Below are 25,852 nucleotides of genomic sequence, written 5' to 3'. Positions count from 1 at the left end.
GATTCCAGATATCCTTTATAATAATTCAAGTTATTGATTGATCTGAGCTGTTTTGTAATAATATTGTATTACTGTATTACTGACATGTGCTGTCCTCTGCTGGCATGAAGAACAATGACCCATGCCACTGAAGGTAAACAACTATACTACAACATCATAATAACATAATAGCCTAAAGAAATATATTTATTAATATTTGTATTGATATAGATTTCAGACAGCGTGACTGTCAATATTATTTCATATTAAAATCGACATCGCCTAAAGTAAATAAATTAATGCAAATTAATGTGAAATGGAGCCCTGCGATTTCAATCACGTCACGTGATCTTTAAAAACAACATTTTCCTACCCATACACAAACAATGTAAAAAAATAAAAAATAAATGTCTCACCTTCTATGAGATAAACGTTTCCACTCTTGATTCAGAAGAAACTCTTGGTTTTCTTTGAGGCCAAATTAGCGCGAGGCGAGAAAAGATCCGAAAACAGATGTGCAGTGAACTTGTGTTCGGAGTAAACTTGTGCTGCGCGCTGATTAGTGAACTGCTGCTTCTGTACGCGCTGCTAAGTCCTGATGGAGAACTTCCCTCCCTGCTGCTGCTGCTCCTGCTGCTTCTGAGAGGAAAGGAGGAGGAGAAACAAACTACACACCAGCTGCAATCTCCCCGAAGTGAATGAATACGCAGAAAAGCTTACCATTATAACACATAGGCTATGACCTCGACTTAAATACAATAAAAAGAAAAAGAAAAGAAAATAACTAAAAATATAATAAAATACCTAACATAATAGCCTACTATTATTGTTAGAAATTGCAACAATATAAAATAGAAATATAATACATTTAACATTTTAATTAAAACAATAAGTAAACAATAAATAAACAATAATCTCCTGGCCAGAGGAGAACAAAACCCCCCTTGGTTGCTTGCCGATGTTGCCTCTGGCTTGCTCAGTTGGGGACACTTAATTTCTAGTAATAATCGTCAATTTGATTTCACAGATACTATTTAAACTAAACTGAGCTAGACAATGACATCTCTGAATTCAATAATGAAGTGCCTTTAACTGAAAATTAAGTGTTTAATCTTATTTTTATACATCACTGACCCTCTATCCTCCTGATACTGTTAAGTGCTTTGACACAATCTGTATTGTTACAAGCGCTATATAAATAAAGGTGACTTGACTTGACTTTTGTGATTTTCTTGTTGAGCCGCTTCCTCCTTGCAAGCTAATTTTAATGGAAACTGCTTTAATTTGCATTATTTATCACCACAGCAACTTTAATAGACCTACAAAGCTTGTTCCATGGGCAGACCCACCAATTTCAACCAATTATTCATATCTTCGGTAGCCTAGATTATAGACCTATATATAATGGAGTGGGGTTTTTGAGCACCATCTCAAAAATCAAGTAGGATGTTTCATAATGATAATTATAGATTCAACTGTCCTTTTGTGTGACATACCACCTTAAAAGGGCTGACTATGTGGGATGGGGTTACATGGGCTTTATACATGATTTACTGTTTATTTTTGCCATAAGGTGCCCTCAGGTGTTTAGGAGAGGTTAAGCATATCATCATGGACATTAATAGTTTAAGTATTTTAAATAACCCAGTGCTTTTACTATGCATGCATTTGTCTTTGATATAAGGTCACCTGCTCTTACTCCTACTCGATATATAGAAATTGAAATCTGGTGTATATCAGTGTACATTTATTTATTGTTAAAAAGCAAAGCTTTAAATGGATTCTCAACATCTTGCCTCCAAGCAAGAAACCATTTCTTATATCACTCAACACTTTCACATTAAAAGTTTGAAAATAGGAGTGGGAGGTACAAACTCAATTAATTAAAGGGGACAGAATGCAAAATTCACTTTTACATGGTGTTTGAATTTAAATGTGTACACAACCACCTCAGGGGCGTAGATTACGCGGGGGACGTGTCCCACCCCCCCAATTTGTATAAAAAGTAAATTCGTCCCCCGCACTTTTTCATTGGACAGTTGTGTTCTCGACATGTTGAGGTTTTAATGGAGCAATCAGCAGCGGCTCGCCCATAGAGGGCGCTGGGGCGCCGACCTCCCTGCCAGTTTTTTATTTTTATTTATTTATTTATTTAATAATAATAAGTTTTTAATAATCTCTCATTTTGAAAAATGATCTGTGTTAATGACATGCTATTCATGGTTTTACTTTAGAATGTGTTTAGAACTCTCCAGAATGATATTTGCATTCACTTCATGTTGGTGTAGTAGTAGCCAATAGGCTGTCTTCCCTGGGCTCCAGTTCGCTCAGCACTACAGTGCTGGAATTTAAGCCAATGGTTCCCCTGTTGCTACGCAAAAAAGTTTATATTTTGCCAATCATCGTCGTCGAATTTTATGGTTTGGGGGCTCTGAAAACATCGCCCGTAGTACCAAGATTAGAGCAGTGCACCTGCTGCGCGGGACATTTACCTCAGAGGAGTGCGAGTGCAGTATGGTAGCGCCGGCGACGTCAAGTAGCATTAATGTAAATAAAAAAAAGAATTCTTAATTCAGATATTTTTGTTTAAAAACATTTTTTTGCAAATTTTACTCATTTTAAATGGTTAACTTTTAAGGAATTAATTAGATTCATTATTACTCAATTCTAATTTGTTAAATGTATTTAATAATATTGCTTGTGATCTGTTGCCACAATTTTGAGTGAATATATTAATTTTTATGCTGTCATGCTCTTACTCACTCAGTCTCTCTCTCTCACTCACAGTCACACACCACGTTTCACACACATTTGCCATTAAAATAGTGATCTCAATAGGAATGTAACTGTATGTTTGCTTTGCTCTGAGCTGGATTACTGTGTTTCATACTAGTTAAAATGTTAAAATATTTTTTCTTCTCATACTTGGTGTTCTTCAAGAATGTTGTCCCACCCTTTCTTTGAGAGCCTTCTCTCTTTCTCTAGTATCAACACAGACTGTTATCCATTATCCAATTTGTCTACAGTGAACTTTAAAGATATGTAGTCTACAGTTGGGGATTGATTAAAGAACTAGATTGTTGTATTTCCTATAATAATTTATCGTTATGCGTTTGCACTTTTTCTATCTGGACACGGAGCATAATAAACATGCAACTTGTTCATTATCATTACCTGTGAAACTGTTGATTTCTACATGGCAGTTCAAATAATATTGTCTTTTTAGACCATTGGTATTGACTGGTTTGAGTTATTTTATTGATATAAGCAAGGGACATGGGTGGCCTAAAATGCACCAGAATGCAGGAAATCACATCTATGAAATTAAAATTTTTATAAAATAAAACGTCTTTTATTTTAACACGTATGTATGTTATCAGAACCCTTCAAATAAGAATAAAGATAATGTTGAACTGAGATTTTACAGCGTTTGCAGCATTGTGACACTCTGCCAATTCTACATGATGTATTTCAATCAAGTATGCAAGCACTGATATGATACAGGACCGATCTTCATTTAGGGGTGCTCTGTCATTATTGCACTAATTTGACGTTTTTATGTGTTGTCAAGAATGAACAAGAAACAGTCAGCCTAGGTTTGTTAGGACAGAATTAGGACGACACACAGTGACAGGTGAGAAGAGTGGCTTTTAACACCTGGCTGTTTTTACATTGTATAACGTCTATAATACACAAGCGTTTGTAGGATTATATATGGACCAATCATAAAAAACACATAATTAGTCAAATATAGAAAATAAAAAATAACATTAGTATGATGAACAACTTCTCAGCTATCATTTTTAACTACAGTAGGTAATTATTAGCTTGCATATTGGTTGTATATTAGTACTTAAGCACATATTCTGTATTTTTCATGACCATATTCTGCATCCCATAATCCTAAACTTAACAACTACAGCGACTACCTTACAAGCTATTAATAAGCAGTAAATGAAGAGTTTATCGAGGCAAAAGTCATAGTTAATAGTGAATATGTGTTTATCATTCTAAAGTGTTAAAAATTAAATTAGGATACAAATGATTGGTTATTGTCCAGCAGTGTACTTAATGTGTTATTTTCTTCTGTATGTCACTATTCCCTGTATGTACATGTTTCAAACACTCCTTTATTTGCTATAGACAGAGGCAGAAGTGAATTCAGAGCTGAGAGTGAATGAGGCAGACAGTTTCAGTGAGGCTTCAGATGTAAAGATTATTTACAGCATTGTCTATGATAAGATATTTCTTATACCTTTTAACATAGACTAATCAGACTAATGTATAATAGAACAGAACAGAATAAAGGAGTATATGAATGTGCAAGTATCCATTACTGTGTGCCATGTACTGTACATACAACACACACAAAATACAATCTGAAATATGTAAACAATAGTACCCTTATGAGGACATCCCCGTAACTTATACTCAAAAAGGTGCATATTAGTACATTAGAGTACCAATATGTACAACTATGAAACTTTTTGGGGTAAATAAGGTACAAATATGTGCTTTTAAGGGTACTGTCCCAGTGACAAGCTGTTGTATTTCTTTCTTTTTCTTTTTTCTATCTTTCTTTCCTTCTGTTTTATAATCATATATAACAATATAATCATAAAGCATATTAAGCAAAAAGGTATGATTAAAAATAAAACCTGTCAATTAGACAAGGGTTAACTGAAAAAAACAACAACAAAAAAACAGGTATAACACTAGACACCCCCCCCCCCCCCCCCCCCCCACTTTTGAAATGATGGCTACGCCCCTGACCACCCTATAATGATAAATCCACTCAGTGTTTTTTTAATATCCCCACAAATCATAAGGACTTTCTCAGATCAAACAGTTCACAGATTCTTGGCAAAGTGACGTACACCACCATTGAGAAATTTTAACCAAAGTATGTTATAGACTTTTCATGAAGATCCTAAAGAATCATATCAACTTGTGGGAAATAGGCATCTGATGTCCCCTTTAAAGCCCAAAACACACTGCACGATTTTAGCAATCCTATAAGATCACTGTATGTCACACTGTGCGACATGGACGTGTACGATGATGACACCTATTGACTCGTACACTATGCATGTTACAGAAGAATAAACTGTCATATGCGCTAGTGGTAAACAAAAAGAGCATGATAAATCACACTTTACAAGTTGTATTTTTTTATGTTTGCTGAAAATAAGTGGAAGCGGTGAAAGAAGAAGGGATAAGAGCTTGAGGTAAGCAGTTTTATGTTTTAGCACCATGTCGCATTGATTTCATGCCGTCGCATTTTTATTGGCTGGTCAGTAAAAGTGGATCGCACCAGCAAACACACTGTGCGATGATCATGCTGTATTGTAGGCTATCTTTGGTCACAAGACAGTGACAGCGGCCATCTTTGAACCTCTCTCTGTACGGCCACCGATAAGGAGCCACGATCACAGAAATCGCCATGATTGTTTCACAATGCCAATCTTTTGTCTGGGACAGCCGAAAATCATGCAGTGTGTTCCGGGCTTAATGCTGCAGTCGGTAAGTTTTGCCTCTTTGTCGCCATCTCTGTTTGAAACCTGCAATTGCAGATATTTGTGGAATTATCATCTTCACGTGGGTTGTGCATCCGCACGGCTCCTCAGGGCGAATGAATCTAATGTTTTGAGGAGTATGTGTGGCTGTCATTCACCACACAGGTGTGGATATTCACTATACTTCGGAATCACTGATTCTATGTCTTGGAAGTGTCAACATTAACAACATCAGCATTGTGTGACTATGTGTATTAGCATCACCTGTAGACTACTGGTGACTATGGGTGAATCTTCAGTTGTCACTGATGATTGTCGTATTGACCTTTCTGGATTACAATCTGCCATCAAAACGATAAATTTAATTATTCCAGCTGCTTTGAGAAAAGGGTATTAATGATCCTGCAGCTTCCTCACATTCGATAGCCTACTAGCCAGAACTCCTTTTTTATGTTTACAGACATGATGTAATGACACAAAGATGAACGGCAGCATGCTTGTATTACCTGCAAAAACCTACCCGTACCACTCAAATTAGAAATTATTATTACAAGTTTACCATTGTGAATCGGACTAAGGTAAGGAGAACGTTTTGAAAACTGGCTGGTTATGAACTTGCCCAAAAATTGATTTTGGATCATTTTTAACAAAAAAAAAGTTACGGACGGTAGCTTTAAGCATCCTTGTTTTTATAACTCTTATTATGAATAATGTAGCACAGTGTCCTAGGAGAAGCTCGAGGCTATTTTTCATGCACTGAGAACGAGAATCTATTATGTTTGATGTGCTATGCTGGAATAAAAATTTTGTTTATGAATGTACTGACAGGCCATCAAAGTATGTCCTTAATTTGTAAGGAACTTTGAAATTGGGCTGACAAAGTTGACATATCAAAGGACAAATATTCTTGATGAGACTCAAATGCACCTTCATTTTTCTTCCCCTCTCTGTATTAGTCATTCACACCAATTCGAAACATACCACACAGTCAGAAACAAAGTAATCCACTTCCATCCAAATATAAAACATACAGTATGCTAATTCTTTGCAGCAGTTTGGAATCCCACAATGTGTACATGTGCCTCACGTGTTTTCTTTAATTATCTGAATCAGAAATATTGCCACTTTCCCTGTTCAATTTGTGGAATATGTTTCAATATTCAAAATAGCATACTGAACCATACTTGCTTATCCAAGAACACACATAGCATCATTATATACAACCACCCAAGGTATTATTTCTCTCTTAGTGTTGTTGAGTGAATGTCTAGGTTATCTGGTGTTGTTTTCATAATGGCCGGTCTTATTTCCCCCAGTGTTTCCACTGCACTTTGTTTGCAACTATTGTGACATCACTTTTTGGGAACATTGAGAACAAGAGATTTTGCAACCTGAGCAGTCACACAAAACTCCAAAACCTGAGCACTGCCTGGATTGATTCCAAGACAGCTTGCAACTCAGTGCCACCCACATGCCTCTACTAACTACCTTCATCAGAAATTCAGTGGGCCACCGAAGGGAAAAAACATACAAAGATGACCCTATGCTCAGGCATCTTTCAAGATGATGTTATCTCTACTGCTCGTATACCCTTCGGCTGGCTAAATGAGGAAATCTTTTTGAAAGCTCTTTGGCATTTCAATGCCAAACCATCCTTGTCAAAATATGAAACATCTGTGAATACAGTCAATATTTTGGACAGCAACTTGAGGCAGGATGTGTAGACAAAGAGGAAGAAGAACACAGAGTGTCATGGCATACTATCACCAGACTGCAGAGGTGGCTGACACCGGGAAAATGTACCAGTGACTGGAAATGGCAGACAATCTGGCATTTTATAACAGATATATACAGAATATAGACCACCCTCTAAACTGATGATAGCATGCATTGGAACTGGCATATATTTTAAATGAATAGTATCTTCTGATCCATCCAATGACGATAGATGGATGCATATAAACAGTGGTTTATGCATAACCAAGGCATATAATGATCAGATGCAGAATTTGGGAAATAATGTTTTTAATCTGTCTTGGTAACCTGTGCTATGACCATTAATACTTTGAATATCTTACTGTTAAATTTAAATGGGTGAAATGCTATTAATAAAGCATCCTATTATATATTGCTTCTACACAAGAAACACAGAAAAAGTTCAAGGATAAAGCAAAGGGCTTAACACCGATGCAGAAAAATGGATGGCAATGTTTTTCCCAAAGGTTTTTCTGCCAAATAAGGGAGAGCTGGTAATAGAAGTGTAACATCACAGCAAAAAAAAAAAAAAAAAAAAAAAAATGAAAATGTTCTAATTCTGTTTAATCTGTGATTTAAAAGCTTAGATGATTTTGTTGACTGAGACATTATTCAGCAATATGATTACGATAGCAGAATAAGAATCTGTCCAATAACAATAGAAAGCACTTCTTGCCACTTAAGAGGTTTTCACTCCCAAATATCATGATCTCCTTCCAAGGAGGTCTCATATATTTATATGTTTAAAGACCAGTTTGTATTATATGGCATTGCATGAGGCTTATGTTCTAGACAAGTTGTTTCCAGAATGAATTGGCTTTTATATTGTCATTGTATTAAAGACATAAATTAAAATATCACCCAAAATTTTGTTCCATTACGTTGAGAGGACACTAAAGATATTCATAATAAGAACAATATAATCACTTTATTTCCAACCAGTGTTTACACTTTATTTTTAACATTTACTTTTCACATTTTCAGTGGACTCTCCAGCAAGATTACTGTGGACACCCCGGGGTCCTTGAAGCCCAGAGTGGGGTGGAAAAAGAACAATGGTAATGCAAAGCTGTGAACAGGGCTCTATTTAAGATACAATAAGATTTCTTTGGACACAAAGTGGAACTGGAAACCACAACTGCCATTTTCCATTATTTCCTGATGGATGTGTATCTGCATTTGCACGGCCCTTCAGCAGTGATTGATATAGGAAATTTAACATGTTTCAAGATATATCAAGAGATCTAGAGATTGATTTTCAGAGTTTAGGTGTTCAGTAGATTGAATCTATTTTCATCCATTAACAAAACAAAGATCCTTTTTATTTCAGTTGATTTGTCATAATTGTGATCTGACAACATTGCAATTATAAGATAAAAAAATTCTGTAGTAGTACATCTAAAATGAATGTACGTAATGGCTGGTTTATTTCCAGGTAGTGAAATTTCAGACAATAATGTCCAGACAAAAAGTAGCTTGTTCTTCCAGTGTAAGTTTGAAAAAAAAAAAAACTGACATCTTGTTAGGGAAGCAGACTTCACACAAAGGATTAATACAAAGTAGTGATGTTTATTGACAGCAGAGCAATTCAACGGATGAGACGGTGAGTATGGAATGCAGATATACTTCGGATGAAGAGATGAGTGGATAACTTGACTGACTTGTCTTGACAGGAACTCGTGGACGAAGAGAGGACCACACACCTCACTGTTTGAAGACAGCTTTCTTGACTGGAGAACCAGGAACCAGGAGACGGACAAACACAACGCTTGGAGAGATCACAAGATGTAAGTAAGCAGGCAGGCAGGCAGGCAGGCAGGCAGGCAGGCAGGCAGGTAGGCAGGCAGGCAGGCAGGTCGCTGAGATAGCATATAAGTCCACTTCGTAGAAACGAGACCAGACATTTGAGTGCAGTGAGGTGTGTGGCTTTATGGTGAGGGGTGATGAGTTTCAGATTGTGTGCAGGTGTGCTTCATTAGAATTCCGGTGATGGTGTTCGCTGTGATTGGCTAGTTTGGGAGCATTACTGCCAAATTTAACATATAGACTATTTGTGAAAGCAAGGCAAGTATGAAGGCATACTTCAGAAAATTATCCTGGTTCTATTTTTCTTTGAACATTTGATTTTCTTAATTAAAATGGATTATTGTGGGTTGTAGCATTAGTTTAACAAGCAATGCACAGAAATGATTAAAGACCCAAGGAGTGATGAACAGCAGTCAGTCATTGCAGACATTTAAACTTTTCAATAAATGACAGAGACATCATGAAATATCATGTGGAGTTATTTCATTCTACTAAATATTGACCCAGCTGACATTTATTACAGTAAAGGAATTTGTGGTTTTTGATGTCACTTTGAATTACAGAAATATATCTGTGTATATGTATATAAAATGATAACCTCATTGTGTGTTAAGACCCCCTAAGACTGAAATCCTAGAAATGCCCCTGGTTACCTGTCACATGGAAAGATACATGAATGGCGCTCCATACAGTGTAGCCTGCATGTGCCTTAGGCAGGGACTGTACTGAATGTATGTACTGAATGTTAACAGAAAATTACAAAGTGGACTTCTACACTGTAAAAAATTATCGTGATTTAACGGTAAAAAACTGTGAAAATGCTACGGTAAAAACCTGTTACTTGGTTAACGGAAACTTCCTGTAAAATTTACAGGGAAAACCCGTAAACTGATGTTCCCAGAATTCCCTGCGTTCCATTTCAAATTCTGTTTGAATTTGACGTTTTTTCTTTGAAATAACTATGTTTCTTCTTAGTTTTTTCTTATCGGTTATGTTTATTAGGGTTGTATGTTACATCTAATGTTGTTAAATTAATGTTTATAGCATATTTCATTTTAAGGAGTCTCACCATGATGGTGTTTAGTGCTTGTATGAATGACACTGCATCTGCACCTTCTGTAAATGCTATTGTTTAAAAGTTGCTTGTGATGGGCTTTGGCTCATCATGTGACTGTCTCATCATCACCTGCATTTGGTGGTTATCAGTGTATTTCAAAAGAACAAAACAGATTTCAGTACTTTGATAGGTTGGTATATTAAGATTATATCAGTTAAAGAAAGTACGGTATTTAACTGTAAATTTAAGTTAAAACCGCAAAACCTAAAACGTTGCTACTGTATTTTATACGGTAGAATTCTGGCAACCACAGCTGCCAGTATTTTACCGTGAATTTGACAGATTTTTTTTTACAGTGTAATTTACAAATCGGGAGCATGTCCATCACAACAGAGATATAACAACAAGTGGTTGGTGTCCTAAAACAACTGACAACATCTCCACTGTTAGTTCTAATATCGCCATTAAATGAATAGTCCAGGGGCGAACCATCGCAAAGCAAGCCAAAAACGTGTTTACCATATCCCTCACAAGGATGATACGAACTTTATCACGGTGTACAATGGACAATAGTTCTCACTTCACTTCAGATTTTTGAAAATGCTTGAAATTATACTCTTATACAGAAAAAAATTAAAATAAAAACTCACAATCACTCTCTGGCTTCACAGTAATGCTCTAAGCCGATGGGCATCAGAAACTGTTGACAGGTAGCATATCAAATCTACAGCTGAGGGAGCAAGTTTTCCTGGCACCTGTTCTGAGGAAGAGCAGTGTAATACTGGGTGATGTTTAATGAAGCAGTCTTGCACTCAACTGCCAGTCAATTAGAGTCTAAGTGAGTCCAAACACCCACGGACTTGTTACAGTGATGTGTGTTTAATGAATCACATGTGTAGAAGCACATCAAGTGTTGAGTGATTAGAAGTGCACTTCAAAAACACTAGGAAAACTCCTTTTGATTATGCTTAATTTCTCAACATGGGAAAATGAATTTTACTGAAATGTGCTTTTTTGGGGTTATTGGAATTCGTGTCTAAATATAATGAAAAGACTAAGGGGAATCAATCTATCAGATGTCACATCTGCACTCTCACCTTGAAGTGACAAAATAAAAGTAAATGGACACTTTTGATTTATTTTTAATATTTTACCAATACATTTTTTTTTATTTGGATCAACTTAAGAAATTATCCAATTTTAATTGTTTCTCAATGCTTAGCATCCTAACATCTTTAATGAACCCCACAGAATAACTGAATGTTTCATAAAAATACTATCTAAAAGGGAAATAACAGCTATTGCATCTTGAAACTCCTTAAAAATATAAAATGAATAATACATGATCATGCAGTCCAAGCATAAAGGCAGAAAGCATCATAGCATGGAACAGGGATTGCTAAGAATATGCCTTTTAATGACTCAAATTATTTTGAGACAGATTCTCATCACAGAACAAAAAAACACAAGAGAAAGAACTTTTTTTTCAGTTTGAAAGTTTATTACAGATGCACGACACCAGACTATAACACTGATGAAAAGAGCCTAGCAAACAATATTCAAAGAGGTAGGATACTCACATAAAATTAATCTTCCACTTGCAAGTCTATAATCAACGATAATATATATGTGTGTATATATATAGGCTATATATTCATAATTTGCTGCTTATTAATAGTTAGTAAGGTAGTTGTTAAGTTTAGGTATTGGGTAGGATTGGGGATGTAGAATAAAGTCATGTAGAATAAGGCATTAATATGTGGTTAATTACTACTAATAAATGGCTAATATTCTAGTAAGATGCATGCTAATAAGCAACTAGTTAAGTGAGCCTAAAATAAAGTGTTACTAATATATATATATATATATATCCTGAGACCCAGCTATGGAGTTTTTGCCTCTGTAGTGGACATTCTATTTCAGTGAATTTCTCTGAGACCTCACATGTCAGTTGTAAGTCTGGATGTCCTGTACAGAGCACATTCAGGGCTTTATAGAGATATTAAATGATTGGACGTTTCACCATGACCACACCCTCTCCTTGTCAGTCCTGTGTCTTGTTTCCCCCTCCTCTCGTGCCCATATTTGGCCTTCCTGTTCCTGCCCTCGTTTGTCATCATTAGTTCATTTGTCTCCAGCCCTGTTAATTGCCCCGCACCTGTTTCTGTTCTTCCCTGTTGATTTCCTAGTGTTTATAAGCCCTGTGTTTCCCTGCCCCTGTGTCCGGTATTGTACGTCATGTATGTTCGTCTCTCCCCAAGCTCCTCGTCTATCTGTTGGCTCCAAATAAAGGACATTTTGGATTTCCCCTGTCTCCGCGCTCCCGTGTTTCCTGAGAGGGTTCTGACACTCCTAGGTCTTTAAAGATGGCTAAATTTAATTTAGTGAAACCTTTTACATCCTTATGGAAATATGATTATATTTTGTAATTGTCATTTAAATCTGAATAATTTTCTAATTGTTTGTCATAAAGCAACATCTCAGGAAAATGTTATGGGTTTTCAAATTCAAATATGACTTCCTGTCAGAACATTCATTCTCCAATTCAGTACAGAAACCTATATAATTCAAGATTCAAAATGTCCTATTCATTTAGATCCATTACCTACACATTCATAAGTTGTAAAAATTTACAAATAAAACCGGAGTTTCACTGCGACTTTGTCAGATTTGTCAGCACACACACTGTACAATTTCATTTTCATTTCGCTTATTTGGTGTGTTTTGACAAATCACTCTTTTGCTTCATTTGGTCTGAGAGATTAAAATGTCACACCTTTCATATAAGCATCTGAAAAGCATTTCAAGTGGAAAATTAATGGGAGGGTTTCCCATCGGTGAAAGACATTTGTAAACAATCATGGTACTGTATATAAGCCTGCAATATTTCCAATACTGGTAACTACAGTTAATGTAACTGTAAACTGTTCACTTAATACCGTATAGATCAAAAACAACATTGCATGTGTATTTAATTTGTCCTGGAGGACCCCCTGGCCTGCTTTTTCTATTCAAATAAAAAAGACAAAAACTAAATCATTTATTGCAAGAAATAAATGATATCCCGATGTGTTACATCTTAATTAAAATGAAAACGACTATCAGAAAGCAACTTTTTTATAAACCTCATATGTTCTTCAATATCAGTTTCAGGAATATGCACTGCAATTAGTGTCTCAGCTGCAAGTGTTAATTCAGCGAGCCAGTATTTAATGCTAATTGGACTCATTTAAATGACTTGGCCTGTCAGATTTCTGGTCATTTGTGACTTTTTTTTAGTGCCTCGCATCAAATTACCATAGCACAAATTTGAAGGATTGTCTCCCATCTGTAGTTAACATATGACCCTTCAGTGGCATTACTGACATTCAGCATTCATTACAGTGTGTGTGCGTGAGAGTGAGAGATATGGAAAATGTGCAAGAGAAGGCCTAGAACAAAAAAAAATGGATTTACAATAAATTATTTGGAAGAAATTGTATGTATTTCAGGTAAAGATTCAGCTTTTGAAAGCACTTTATCGACTTCTGATTGATGACAATGCTATTCTTCAAACAACTAAATGACCTTACACCCTGCCTCAAAGAGTATTTGAAAACTTTGAACACTTAAGCCATGTAAAATGTATATATTTCTTTGCATTAGATGCAGAATATCGAACCACATGGCATCCACAAACAAATGGTGCTGCACTGTTTCTCAGTCATTTTTGCATCTGGTCTCAAGGTGATTTTTAGTGGCTGATTCTGAGTATGGGTTACCTACTTGGCCTACATGTCACGTCTAAAGTCAGAGCAGTAACTGTACCTGGCATATCTTTGCACAAATTAGGCTTTAGACTTTGTTCAGACTTTGTGCAATGCAGATATGGGACCAGCTTCGCAAATCCAAAATAAAGTCTCAAGAAGATGCTACAAAACTGGTTAGAGGTCAGATGGTTCCTGTTGAGACTCTTCATGCAACAATAGGTTTGCTCTGCCCACTAGTGGTCACAATGCCACATATATATATATATATATATATATATATATATATATATATATATATATATATATATATAAAATGTAGATGTTACATTAATCATTTCTTACATAATATTATTATTTTAATATATTAAATATTGATAAAGTATTTTAATATTGTATAAATATATTTTCATTTGTTATTGTATTTTAAGTTTTTATATCCATTTTCTTTAAATTTGAGCCCATTTAATTGATATACATTTAATTACAATTCTACATTTAATTGAATCTGTGCAATTACCTCATGTATTAATTTCCAGAAAAGAAATCTGAACATTGGTTACTCATGATGGGACACATGGGTTTGGAAATGTGACACAACCCAGGCCAGATTCAAATTTTAAGAACCCAGCAGCTTTTACTATGGAGATGCTGCATTATGCTTCACAAAAAGTAAAAAAAAAAAAGTTGGTTATTGTGCCTTTTACTTTAGTGTACAAGTAGGAAATATCTTTTTACAAAATCTGTAATAATCCAGAGAAATTATTGTATGAATAAAGAGTCCTACAACAGAAGGCACGATAGAAACAAATATCTGATCTCAACATTATCAAGTCAGGATCAGATTAAGACACCCAACAAACATGTTCCTCTGGAGCCTTTTTCTCAAACATTATATTTTAATGATATTACTTTGCTTCTGACACATTTCTCAGTAGTTTGTCAAGAAGAGTTCAATTGTTCAATTTTCTCTAAAACAGACAAGCGTGACTTTGCCAACAAAACAGTATTGTGCAAACAATCACGCAGAAGTCAATGTTTGCTAATTAATAATCTGCTACATAATCACAATTTGCATGAAAAAGAATAAAAGTTGTTGGCGTTTTACTGTCTAGTGTTCATTTCAGCTGAAAACCACAATGAATTGTCTAAATGTACAGGTGTGTTTTTTGTCGTTTTGCCAAAATGTTGGTAGAGGCATGTTTTTACAATGAGGGTTGTGCAATTAGCATGCCTAAATCCATATAAAAAGTGTGGGATCTCATGCCTGGAACAACCTGCAAAATATATAATATAAATACAATTTTAAATAAATACTTTTGTTAAGCATCTAATGTACCTAAGACTTTAACATGCAGTAGTACTCCATGTTAAAATCTCAATTTAAAGTATTTTTATGGTTTAAGAATTGTTTTTAAATTAAGAATTTTATGACCTTTCTAAAAAAATTGTCTGTATTATAAGCACTCATTGTGGGTGTCAAAACGGGGGGGGGGGGGGGGGGGGGGGGGTCAGTGAAACAACTGCATATAGAGAGGAAGTGTTATCACATGCAAGTGTTCAAGCATAAAGAGAGAAGATGGCAGGAGTGAACTTGAACCGAAGAAATTAAATATCACATGATTGAACAAGTTAGAACTTTGCTCTTCTGTTCTTAACCGCATCAAAATTAGTTTGTAATAATGAGTATTTGTGTGTATTTTAGAGGCCAGTAAACCTGAAAATGTGGGTTTGTGTGTCGTCACAGTGCTCTTTCCAGGTTTAAAGGGCGTTGCATCACTTGACAGATATAGTTCATAGATTTCACAGCTAGTTAGCCAGATAAGAGAGATGGTAGTATACGTTGTGTCAGGATTATTGATTTATTACCCTCATAAAAATTCCACCCCCCTCCCATAACTGGACACCTGTTTGTACACCCCTAGCCCCCACCGTCTCTAAGCGGCCATTTTATTGACCTTATGGTGAACTTAAGAATTTATGACTGTGTGTGTGTGTGTGTGTGTGTGTGTGTGTGGGGCCAATGTTATGTGCTTTAAACTTTAAATGATGAATTTGTGTTAAATGGGTAAAGGGATATTTTATTAAAGTGTTTTCACATACACATCAAGAAAAAAAACCATCAAACATGTACGTAAAACGTACAAAGACTGTTTATTTCCCTACAAGTGTAGACTTAAAACAGGAAAAACGTAGAAAATAAAACCAAAAAAGCATTAGATACTATCTTTCCTATCTTAAACTAGTTGTTTGACAAAGTTAAATAGAAGAAGTGAGCGCGTTCGTTTAAACCTATTTTGCGGTTTTAAAAAGTTGTGAGTTTATAACAGGTACAAAGTTAGATAATATAGATTCGTTTTTATCTTACGATGGTACGTGTGTTTTTCCCTTACAAGTGGACACTAGTCTTGTTAAAACAGTTTTAGGAAAAACTAAAACAAATAAAAAAGCATTAGATACGCTATTTCCTATCATTAGAATTTAAAACTAGATCGTTTGACAAAGTTAAATAAATAGAAGAGTTGCGAGCACGTTCGTTTATCTATAACAAAAAAGAATCGGATGCGTTAGTTAAAACAATAAGATATTTATCAAAAAACTATGTCTTGCTTTAAAAAAATAGTTTGACTTTATAACAGACATAAAGTTAAATAATATAGAGACGAGTTCTCTTACCGTGAAGTGAAATAAAAAATATCAGACCGTTAAAACACCAGCATAAGATAGCTGTAAAATCTTCTCACATTACAATTGAAAACCTAGTCTTTGTCCCAACTTAGAAAAGTTAAACAAATGTCTATCTTACGCAGCGTCCGTTTACACAACCTCACACTTCTGTGTCAAAACTGAGAATGAGCTGCGGGCCGCTGTCAGGACACACCCACAGCACCGCCCTCTAACGCTGTAAGGACAAACCGGGCTGAAGATTTGCATGTTAAAGAAATTAAAGTAATGTTTTAACATTAGAACAAAGTTATTTATAAATATTTTACATTTCTCAATTAATGAAACCGTTCACCATTCATCATAAAGCTTTTCACTTTTGAAATTAGGTTAATCTATACAACTTTTCTTTTAAACATTCACCTCTAGGACACAGGGGAAAAATGTTGTTTTCAAAAACATTGTTTGAAAAATGTTCTTATTTTATTTAAGCGTCTTAATTCCTATAATAGACCTTTGATATCTGTCAAGCTTCTGCCGTGGTATAACCCAGACTTTTTTTCGTTTTAAAAATGAGGTTACACAAGCTTCTTCTAAACATTCACCTCTAACCCAGGAAAGTGTTGTTTTATTTTATTTTATTTTAGTTATTTACACTTAACACCTTTTATTTATTTACTCTTTGATATTGTCAATCTTAAAACTTCTAGGATGCTATGTCGGTTAAAATACACATGTGTGAGGACAAACTGAAATGTATACAGAGTAATAAAATCAGCACACCTCTCTGATTTTCTTGCCGTAAGACTTGTTATCAGTTGAAACAGACGTACAACCTCTAAACATTTACATCAACACACAATATGCAAAATATCACCGCTCATGCACCGCAATGAAACGAGAGAAGTTTGAAGAAAGGATCTTGTATCTTATACCTGATACAATATTGTGAATGAAGAGGGTATATTTATTGAATAAAAAATAGCAGAAATATCGAATTATATGAACAGCACAAAACTAGCAAGCGTAAGGCCTAACAAATACAATTAGGCGGGGGAAAATAAGATAAGGATGGTGAAACTGCGGTAAACAAATTCAAGCAGAAAGAGCGCACAAAGTCATGGAAACGTAAAAATTGTTATGGTTTCAAAGCTTAACGCTATGAAAAAAGTTTGCGGTTTATATCTCACAACGGCGTGAGGAGACCTAGAACAGTAGCGCCGTTAAACATGTAGGTAGATGAAAAATGTTGAATATAAACTAGAATGCAGCTCTGATGTGACTTATCTCAGTAATAAACAGTCGTGTTTGCTAACTAACTATTGGGATTTATGTCGTGTTAAAACGCATCGGTATACTGCAGATGAGGACAAAAACTGTTTACCGCACGTTTTCATAAAAAGAAGAACTAAATTTTGAGACATCTGTTTTCTGGGGTCAGGCTTAAAAGACAGACGTCGAAAACGTGGGTATCAAAGCATTGGTGTGGTCAAAATAAAAAAGACATAAATCGTCCCACCTTTTACTTAAAATGACGTATCAGCTGTATGTAAGTCATTTACCTAACTATTGTTTAGAGACATGCGAAAAAGAAACACGTATCTGCGTATGTACTGTGAAACGCGTAGCTTCAAGCGTAATAGTTAGAAAAGTTTGAAGTGAAATAGTCGTATGTAGCTAACAGAAAGACACAAACCCCCGTTTTTCGTGCACGGGTTGTCTTGTGAACGCACGCATCGTAGACAGACCAGAAAGAAGTCCTTTAGTGTTGTTTAGTCTTAAGCGGTGTCATGTAGAAGGACTGTCGTTTAATCGTTGTTGTATTTCTTTTGAGAATTTAACCCCGTTAACCCGAATTACAGAATGATGCAATATATTTATTATTTAACTTTATGTCTGTTATAAAGTCAAACTATTTTTTTAAAGCAAGACATAGTTTTTTGATAAATATCTTATTGTTTTAACTAACGCATCCGATTCTTTTTTGTTATAGATAAACGAACGTGCTCGCAACTCTTCTATTTATTTAACTTTGTCAAACGATCTAGTTTTAAATTCTAATGATAGGAAATAGCGTATCTAATGCTTTTTTATTTGTTTTAGTTTTTCCTAAAACTGTTTTAACAAGACTAGTGTCCACTTGTAAGGGAAAAACACACGTACCATCGTAAGATAAAAACGAATCTATATTATCTAACTTTGTACCTGTTATAAACTCACAACTTTTTAAAACCGCAAAATAGGTTTAAACGAACGCGCTCACTTCTTCTATTTAACTTTGTCAAACAACTAGTTTAAGATAGGAAAGATAGTATCTAATGCTTTTTTGGTTTTATTTTCTACGTTTTTCCTGTTTTAAGTCTACACTTGTAGGGAAATAAACAGTCTTTGTACGTTTTACGTACATGTTTGATGGTTTTTTTTCTTGATGTGTATGTGAAAACACTTTAATAAAATATCCCTTTACCCATTTAACACAAATTCATCATTTAAAGTTTAAAGCACATAACATTGGCCCCACACACACACACACACACACACACACACACAGTCATAAATTCTTAAGTTCACCATAAGGTCAATAAAATGGCCGCTTAGAGACGGTGGGGGCTAGGGGTGTACAAACAGGTGTCCAGTTATGGGAGGGGGGTGGAATTTTTATGAGGGTAATAAATCAATAATCCTGACACAACGTATACTACCATCTCTCTCAGATACAGGGAAGGAGAGAGAGAGAGAGAAATAAACAGAAATAAACATTTGTCTTTTTTAAAAAAGACAAATTCCTGCCTCAAGGAGACTACAGGACAGGTATGCATGCATTTTAAGACTGACTGTGTGAGCTAAATGTCAATGTGATTACTAGTAAAACTACTTCTATATTGCCTATTGGGACACTAATCAAAAATCCATACATCAAATAGTGCACCGCTGATGCTTTAAGCACAATAGAGGAAACGAGCACCTAGCTTTCATTCATACGACTATTATGTTATTTGAATTGTAAAGAACAGTGGGAGACACTTCAGTAGACAAAGTCTCAAGCAATTTGGTCTCTGACACCAACTGTGTTTGTCGAAGTAATTATTTTCTGCCAAACTGCAGTCTATGCAAAATCAGTATAATGATGTGCCATCAAACCTGTTCTACCCTGAAAAAACAAACTTACATATTTAAATATTATATTATATTAAAAATAGACAAATACAAACATGCACATTTCTTTAGGGCAAGTTGTTAAGTGTGGTTTGTAGGTTTTCAGTTTCACTTCATTTTAATGCCGTCTGACTATATGCAAATTGCAACCCATATCATATCCTGGAGTTGTTAAGTGTTGCTGTCCTGCAAGAAGTTCGGTGTCACAAGAATAATAGTCTTGCAACAGTAACATTTGTGCTCTTTCACTGAATGACTGTGCAGCACCAGATCAGTTTCCTCACTTTCCTGTCACATGTACACAAGCACACACGTGGACACCTACTCATGAAAAAAAAACACAGAAATGAAACCTTTTCATGTCCAAACCCTTAGTGTAGCTAAAGGTTAAATTCAGTCAAACGAGAAAACAAAGTGGTCCACATACCTGACTGTCTCCTTGGGTCAAAGGGAGCCAACAGAAGTATTCGGTAAAATGCCAGTATGTATGATAAGAAAAACAAGAGAAACACCTCCAGTCTACTAAATAAAGAGGACAACGTTCTGTTGCCATTTAGGTTTAACTTTAGTTGTATGCTACCTGCTGACACATTTGTCAAATGTAATTATTCCTTTACAATTCTGCAAGAAAATCTAATATATATGGTTGCACCTTATTTTAAGGTGTCCTTGTTACATTGTAATTATTGTACTTACTATGTGGTTAGGGTTAGGATTAGGGTTTGGTTTAGGGTTACTTGCATATAATTATGCATAATTTATTGTTATTATACATTATTATACTTAATTGTTATTATATTATATAATAGTAAGTCCATGTAACAGAATTGGAAAATTGATGACATCACTGTGAGAACATGATGTTTCTAGTTTGTTTTAAAAAAACATTCTATTTATGAAATATCAGAGTCTAACTCACTACAGTGGTTTGCAAAGTGAACAAAGTAGACTTCTATAATGAAACACATTTAAATGTGCCAACGCGTTGTGTTTAAATGCATGTTTCAACATTCTAGAGGACCAACACACTACCATTTCAATCTCTTGTCTGTTGCTCTCCTTCCCACAGACACAATGGGAGTGGTTCAGATGCTCAGTTGTGACGTTAAATTCTTTGAAAATTATCACTGAGGTTTATGTAACTGTCATGTTAATGTGTTTGTTTTGCAGTCTATCGCATAGCTTCATGAATGGCGGGTGAGTCTAGAACTTTTTTTTTACTCTTGGTTTTCCTCCTTTTCATGTATGTATGATATATTTATTTATTGTTTGATTGTTTGCTTGCATTATTGTTTTATTATTAATATTTTGTAGCATTCATCCAGTTTTAATCAAAGTATTAGTTTTAACATGTAATTTATCTAAACCAGTGGTTTTCAATCCTGTTCCTCAGGATCCAATGCTCTGCACATTTTGCATGTGTCCCTTATCTGACACACATTTGAGTTCATGGAGCTCTTTTCTAATGAGATGAGGATTTGAATCAGGTGTGTAAATTAGGGAGACATGCAAAATGTGCAGAGCTGTGGGTCTCCAGGAACAAGTTTGAAAACCACTGATCTAAACTCATCCAATAGCTACTGAATATTACCTAAGTGTAATTGAAATAAACCTTTATACAGTATATAGCTTAATTTTCTTTTATTCCAGTTCATCATTAAACTCTATGCTCTTCTGTACCAGGCAACAGCTTCGAGACAGAGTTCCTACAGACTCACAATGCGTATCGCCAACAGCATGGAGCGCCGCCCCTCACCATAAACAAAAATCTGTGCTGCTCCGCACAAGCATGGGCGGAGCATCTGCTGTCAATCAAGACCCTCAAACACTGCAACAAGGACTACGGGGAAAATCTGTATTATTCTTGGAGTTCAGCTACCAAAAAACTCACAGGTTAGCTTTCTGCTCGCAGTAACAGTCAATGAAGTCAAATTCTTCTAAGAGGCAAATCGAGGATAAATGCTATCAGTCTTTTGAGCTGATCAATCATTTCCAATTAAACTGCTCTGGTCACAGTTGACTGCATTAGAATTAGAAGCCATTATGCAGGTGTCAGAACTTTTTAACTTATGACATTACACTGGAGAGAGGCTTTATAAAGTATTTGTGTTTTGTTTTATTAAATGTGATTTGTTTTGCACACTGTGAGCAAATCCAGTGTTTTAGAAACATTTACCTACCTTTTGTCTCCACTCTCTTCAGGGCATGAAGCAGTGGAAAGCTGGTACAGTGAAATTAAAGATTACAACTTCAGCAGGCCTGGATTTAGCTCCAAAACAGGTGAATCCACCTTTAAACACTCTGGTGTGACTTGGATTAGTCTTTTTTACAGCACTGACTTCTAGTGGTTTGTCCAGGTCACTTCACACAGGTGGTGTGGAAGGACACCAAGGAGGTGGGCATTGGATTGGCCACTGATGGAAACACAGTTTTTGTGGTGGGTCAGTACCTCCCCGCAGGAAACATCACAAATGCGGGTTATTTTGAAAAAAATGTCTTACCAGGAGGCAGCAATGTAGATTCAAAGTCCTCTGGCACAAGTGAGTAAACTTTCAAAAAACGTTATTTCATAATATTCAAGTCATGTATTTTATCAAGACATTATTTCCCATATTTTTCCATTTTTTTATATTCTTATTAAACTTTCTTCTCAGTATTATTATTGTCATTATTACACATTGTTATTATTATTATTAAATTATTCAGAAAATGATAGAGAGTAGGTCCAATGTTAGTCTTTATGGGGAATATTCTAGAAGATGCTGTAGTAAAAGAGGTGTTGATGATCATTACTGTATAGTAAATATTTGATATATCTGGCAACATTCAGCTGACAAAGTGGGGCAATTGCATGGTGGCGCTTCAAACATAGCACCATCAGTTCCTCGCAGTAAAGAAATAGCACCACCAGGGGGTCGAGGAGAGCATCAAGTGCAAAGTGGCTTAAAGGGTAAGTTAGGAAAGGTTATTTGTTTCATGTAAATGCTGTATAATGATTTCAACACATTTTTTTCTGGTGGAATCATCTTCTTTACACAAATACAAACAAGGACTGTGGTTAAAACTGACCTTTCATCATATTTATCTAGGCTTAATGTAAATGAAACATGATACTCCATTCTTTGTACTGATGCTTTTATGGCTTCTGAAATGAAGCATGTACACACAATACATTAATAAAAAAACACATGACTGAGGATATTAGGATGAAAATTTGTCTTTATTCTTTCAGTCAACATGGGATGTGCTTTGTGCACATCAAATAACTCTTTATCTTTGTCTTTAGCAGACAGCAACTTTGAAGTTGAGTTCCTGCAGACTCACAATGCATATCGCAAACAGCATGGAGCGCCGCCCCTCACCATAAACAAAAACTTGTGCCGCTCCTCACAGGAGTGGGCTGAACACCTGCTGTCAATCAGGACCCTCATGCATAGCAATGGCGAGTATGGAGAGAATGTGTATTACAGTTGGAGCTCAGCTAACAAAAAACTCACAGGTCAGAGCTTGGGTTATAGCACAGTTATTTCATCGCCATTGGTGTGTCATGCGTGTTTTTAACATTTTATGTTTGTAATTTATACAGGATGTGAGGCAGTGGAAAGCTGGTACAGTGAAATTAAAGACTACAACTTCAGCAGACCTGGATTCACCTCCAAAACAGGTGAATCCATTTGTAAACACTCTGTGGTGGTTAGACATTTGCTCTAGTCTCTGTTCTGACATCTGTTGGTTTCTCCAGGTCACTTCACACAGGTGGTGTGGAAGGACACGAAGGAGGTGGGGGTTGGACTGGCCACTGATGGGAACACAACTTTTGTAGTGGGTCAGTACCTCCCAGCAGGAAACATCAGCAATGCTGGATATTTTGAAAGAAACGTCCTAACAGCAGGCTCCAAAGCAGACTTTAAACCCACCCCGTCTGGTGAGTTTGGTGTGACTATATGTGCATGGATTTAATACTGAATAAAAATGTAGACTGAAAGTGTGACTATATACATTTTTGTTATATTCATATCCATATATTCATATTGTAGACTCATACAGTATATATAATTGATTAGAACCGTGTTGTACAATATTCACAGTTTTAAACATTATTTTTGGTGTTCAGCTGACAGAGTTGGACAAACACTTGCTGCTCTCAGCATCAAGTCAAACCAATTGCCTTCATCACCTCACAGTTCTGGACCAGCACCCCGTAAGAGTCAGTGTCCGCAGAGTAGCAGTTCAGAAGGTAAGCACTCAAACAGAGACACTATGGAAGCTTATTTTGACCGTATTAGAAAAAAAGCATTGTTTGATAAATCAGAATTATGGTGTAAAAAATAAGCATGAAGTCAAAATTATAACAAAAGTGGGAATAAAATTATGAGATTAGAAGTTATGAGATTTTTGTCATAATTATGGCTTAACTTTTTAAACCTCATAACTGATATTTTTTTATGTCACAATTTTCAACAGAGGTTGAACAAACTATTTTAACCACATTCTGATTATCACAGCACACTCCTTTTTAATATAACATTGTTCATTTTTTGTGGTTTTGTATTCATTTGACAGAATAAGTGCTTTCTGTCAGATAAAGAAATTTTAATTGGTCTTTGCCAATATGTCCTTATTCAAAAACTATTTGGGATTTTAATTATTAGCTATAGTAGTTACCAGTAATTGGTATTGGTAATTAGTTTGAGAAGTTCAGCTCCCACAAAGACTGCTTTGTGGAAAACAACACTATTAGATGTATAGACAGTATGTGCACAATATAATTTGAAATAATGTTAAATGTGAAGTTCCAAGCCTAATTATCCACTCACAAGGATTCAGAGTTCTTTATTTTCCTGTGATGAAGGTGAAAACTTGTCCCAGTTTCGTCAGTCTCTCCTTGAAGCTCAAAATGATTACAGACGGCAACATGGAGCCCGGCCTCTGTCACTGTGCTCTGTCCTCAGTAAAGAGGCTCAGGATTGGGCAACACATCTGATTAGCATTAATGCCCTAAAGAACAGCAGCAAAGGTTATGGAGAGACTATGTTATACAAGTGGACGTCCACCTTGATGCCTCCAACAGGTAAACCGGTTATTCCCCCAAATGGGCCTATTTAAGGAACATAATAATTACAACATTCATAGAACAACTGATAATGTTTTAACTATAGGAAAAGAGGTTGCTGAATCATGGTACAAGGAAAATGTGAAATACAACTTTGCAAACCCTGGCTTTCAGAATGGAGCTGGTAGGCTTTTTTGCATTCATCAGCTGAAGAGTTTAAAAATCTATAAAATAAAAATGGCAAATATTGAGCACATATTTAAGAAATGGCCATGTTAATTCACGCCAAAGGCAATATGATCACATTATAAAGTTATTTTACGCTACAATCAATCACAATCCATATATGAAAATGTGGGTCAGAAAACCAGTTTTATATGTGCATAGGTAACTTCACCCAGATGATCTGGAGGTTTACAGAGCATGTTGGGGTCGGCCTGGCATCAGATGGAAAGGGCAAATTTATCACTGTGGCCTTTTACAAACCTTCTGGCAACATATCCAACCCTGGCTACTTCGAGGATAATGTCAAACCTGCTGGGAGGTGATCTGTTCAATAAGGTCTTATGCGTTTTACTAATGCAATTTTTTAAAAATGATCCAAGATGTTATTCGTATGTTAACAGGAAGTCAGTCATCTGAATATATTGCGTATACAAAAACTCACAACTGCCCCTTTGAGAGTATGATTGTTTTATTTTTCATGCTTTTTTATTGCTTGGTTCTGGTATTCTCATTCTTTGCTGAGGTGGTATTCCTTCATTGTGACTTATGTGTAGAAAGAGACTTACAGTTTGTGTTCCTTGCTTTGGTACTAATTTCACAAGGTGTACTTTTTCAAAACTCTTAGTACAAAAATCCAAACTGATCACACTTGTAACACAGCTTGTCATTCTTTCAAACCCTGATGTAATGCTTTTATTCAGTTGCACATATTTTCAGTCCACATAATCACGGTTTCAAACACAAGATTAGTGTAAGATGTAATGACAACATTTGGTTTAATCACCGAAACACAACAGTTTGATCATTCAGTTTAGTACATTTAATAGCAAACAATACAAGATACGAGTTTCAAATCGGCCTTAGTGCTGAAATTAGTATGCTACAGTACTGTAAA

At 35.6% G+C, this 25,852-nt stretch overlaps 1 protein-coding gene across 1 annotated transcript; it reads left to right on the top strand.

The window, feature by feature from the left end:
* Positions 1-492: 492 nt before the first annotated feature.
* LOC306870781 (uncharacterized protein) lies at positions 493-25,280 on the top strand (the record flags this gene model as incomplete). The annotated part of the gene is made up of 12 exons (XM_079418197.1): positions 493-673; positions 21,363-21,572; positions 21,882-21,959; positions 22,037-22,219; positions 22,510-22,629; positions 22,969-23,178; positions 23,266-23,343; positions 23,422-23,604; positions 23,794-23,916; positions 24,532-24,750; positions 24,839-24,916; positions 25,120-25,280. 12 exons carry the CDS (start codon positions 493-495, stop codon positions 25,278-25,280), a joined length of 1,824 nt encoding a protein of 607 aa, XP_079274323.1.
* Between the last annotated feature and the right edge of the window lie 572 nt (positions 25,281-25,852).

Source organism: Barbus barbus (genome assembly GCF_936440315.1).
Source record: "Barbus barbus genome assembly, chromosome: 6".
Taxonomy (NCBI): domain Eukaryota; kingdom Metazoa; phylum Chordata; class Actinopteri; order Cypriniformes; family Cyprinidae; genus Barbus; species Barbus barbus.
This window is presented reverse-complemented; position numbering and strand designations above follow the sequence as displayed.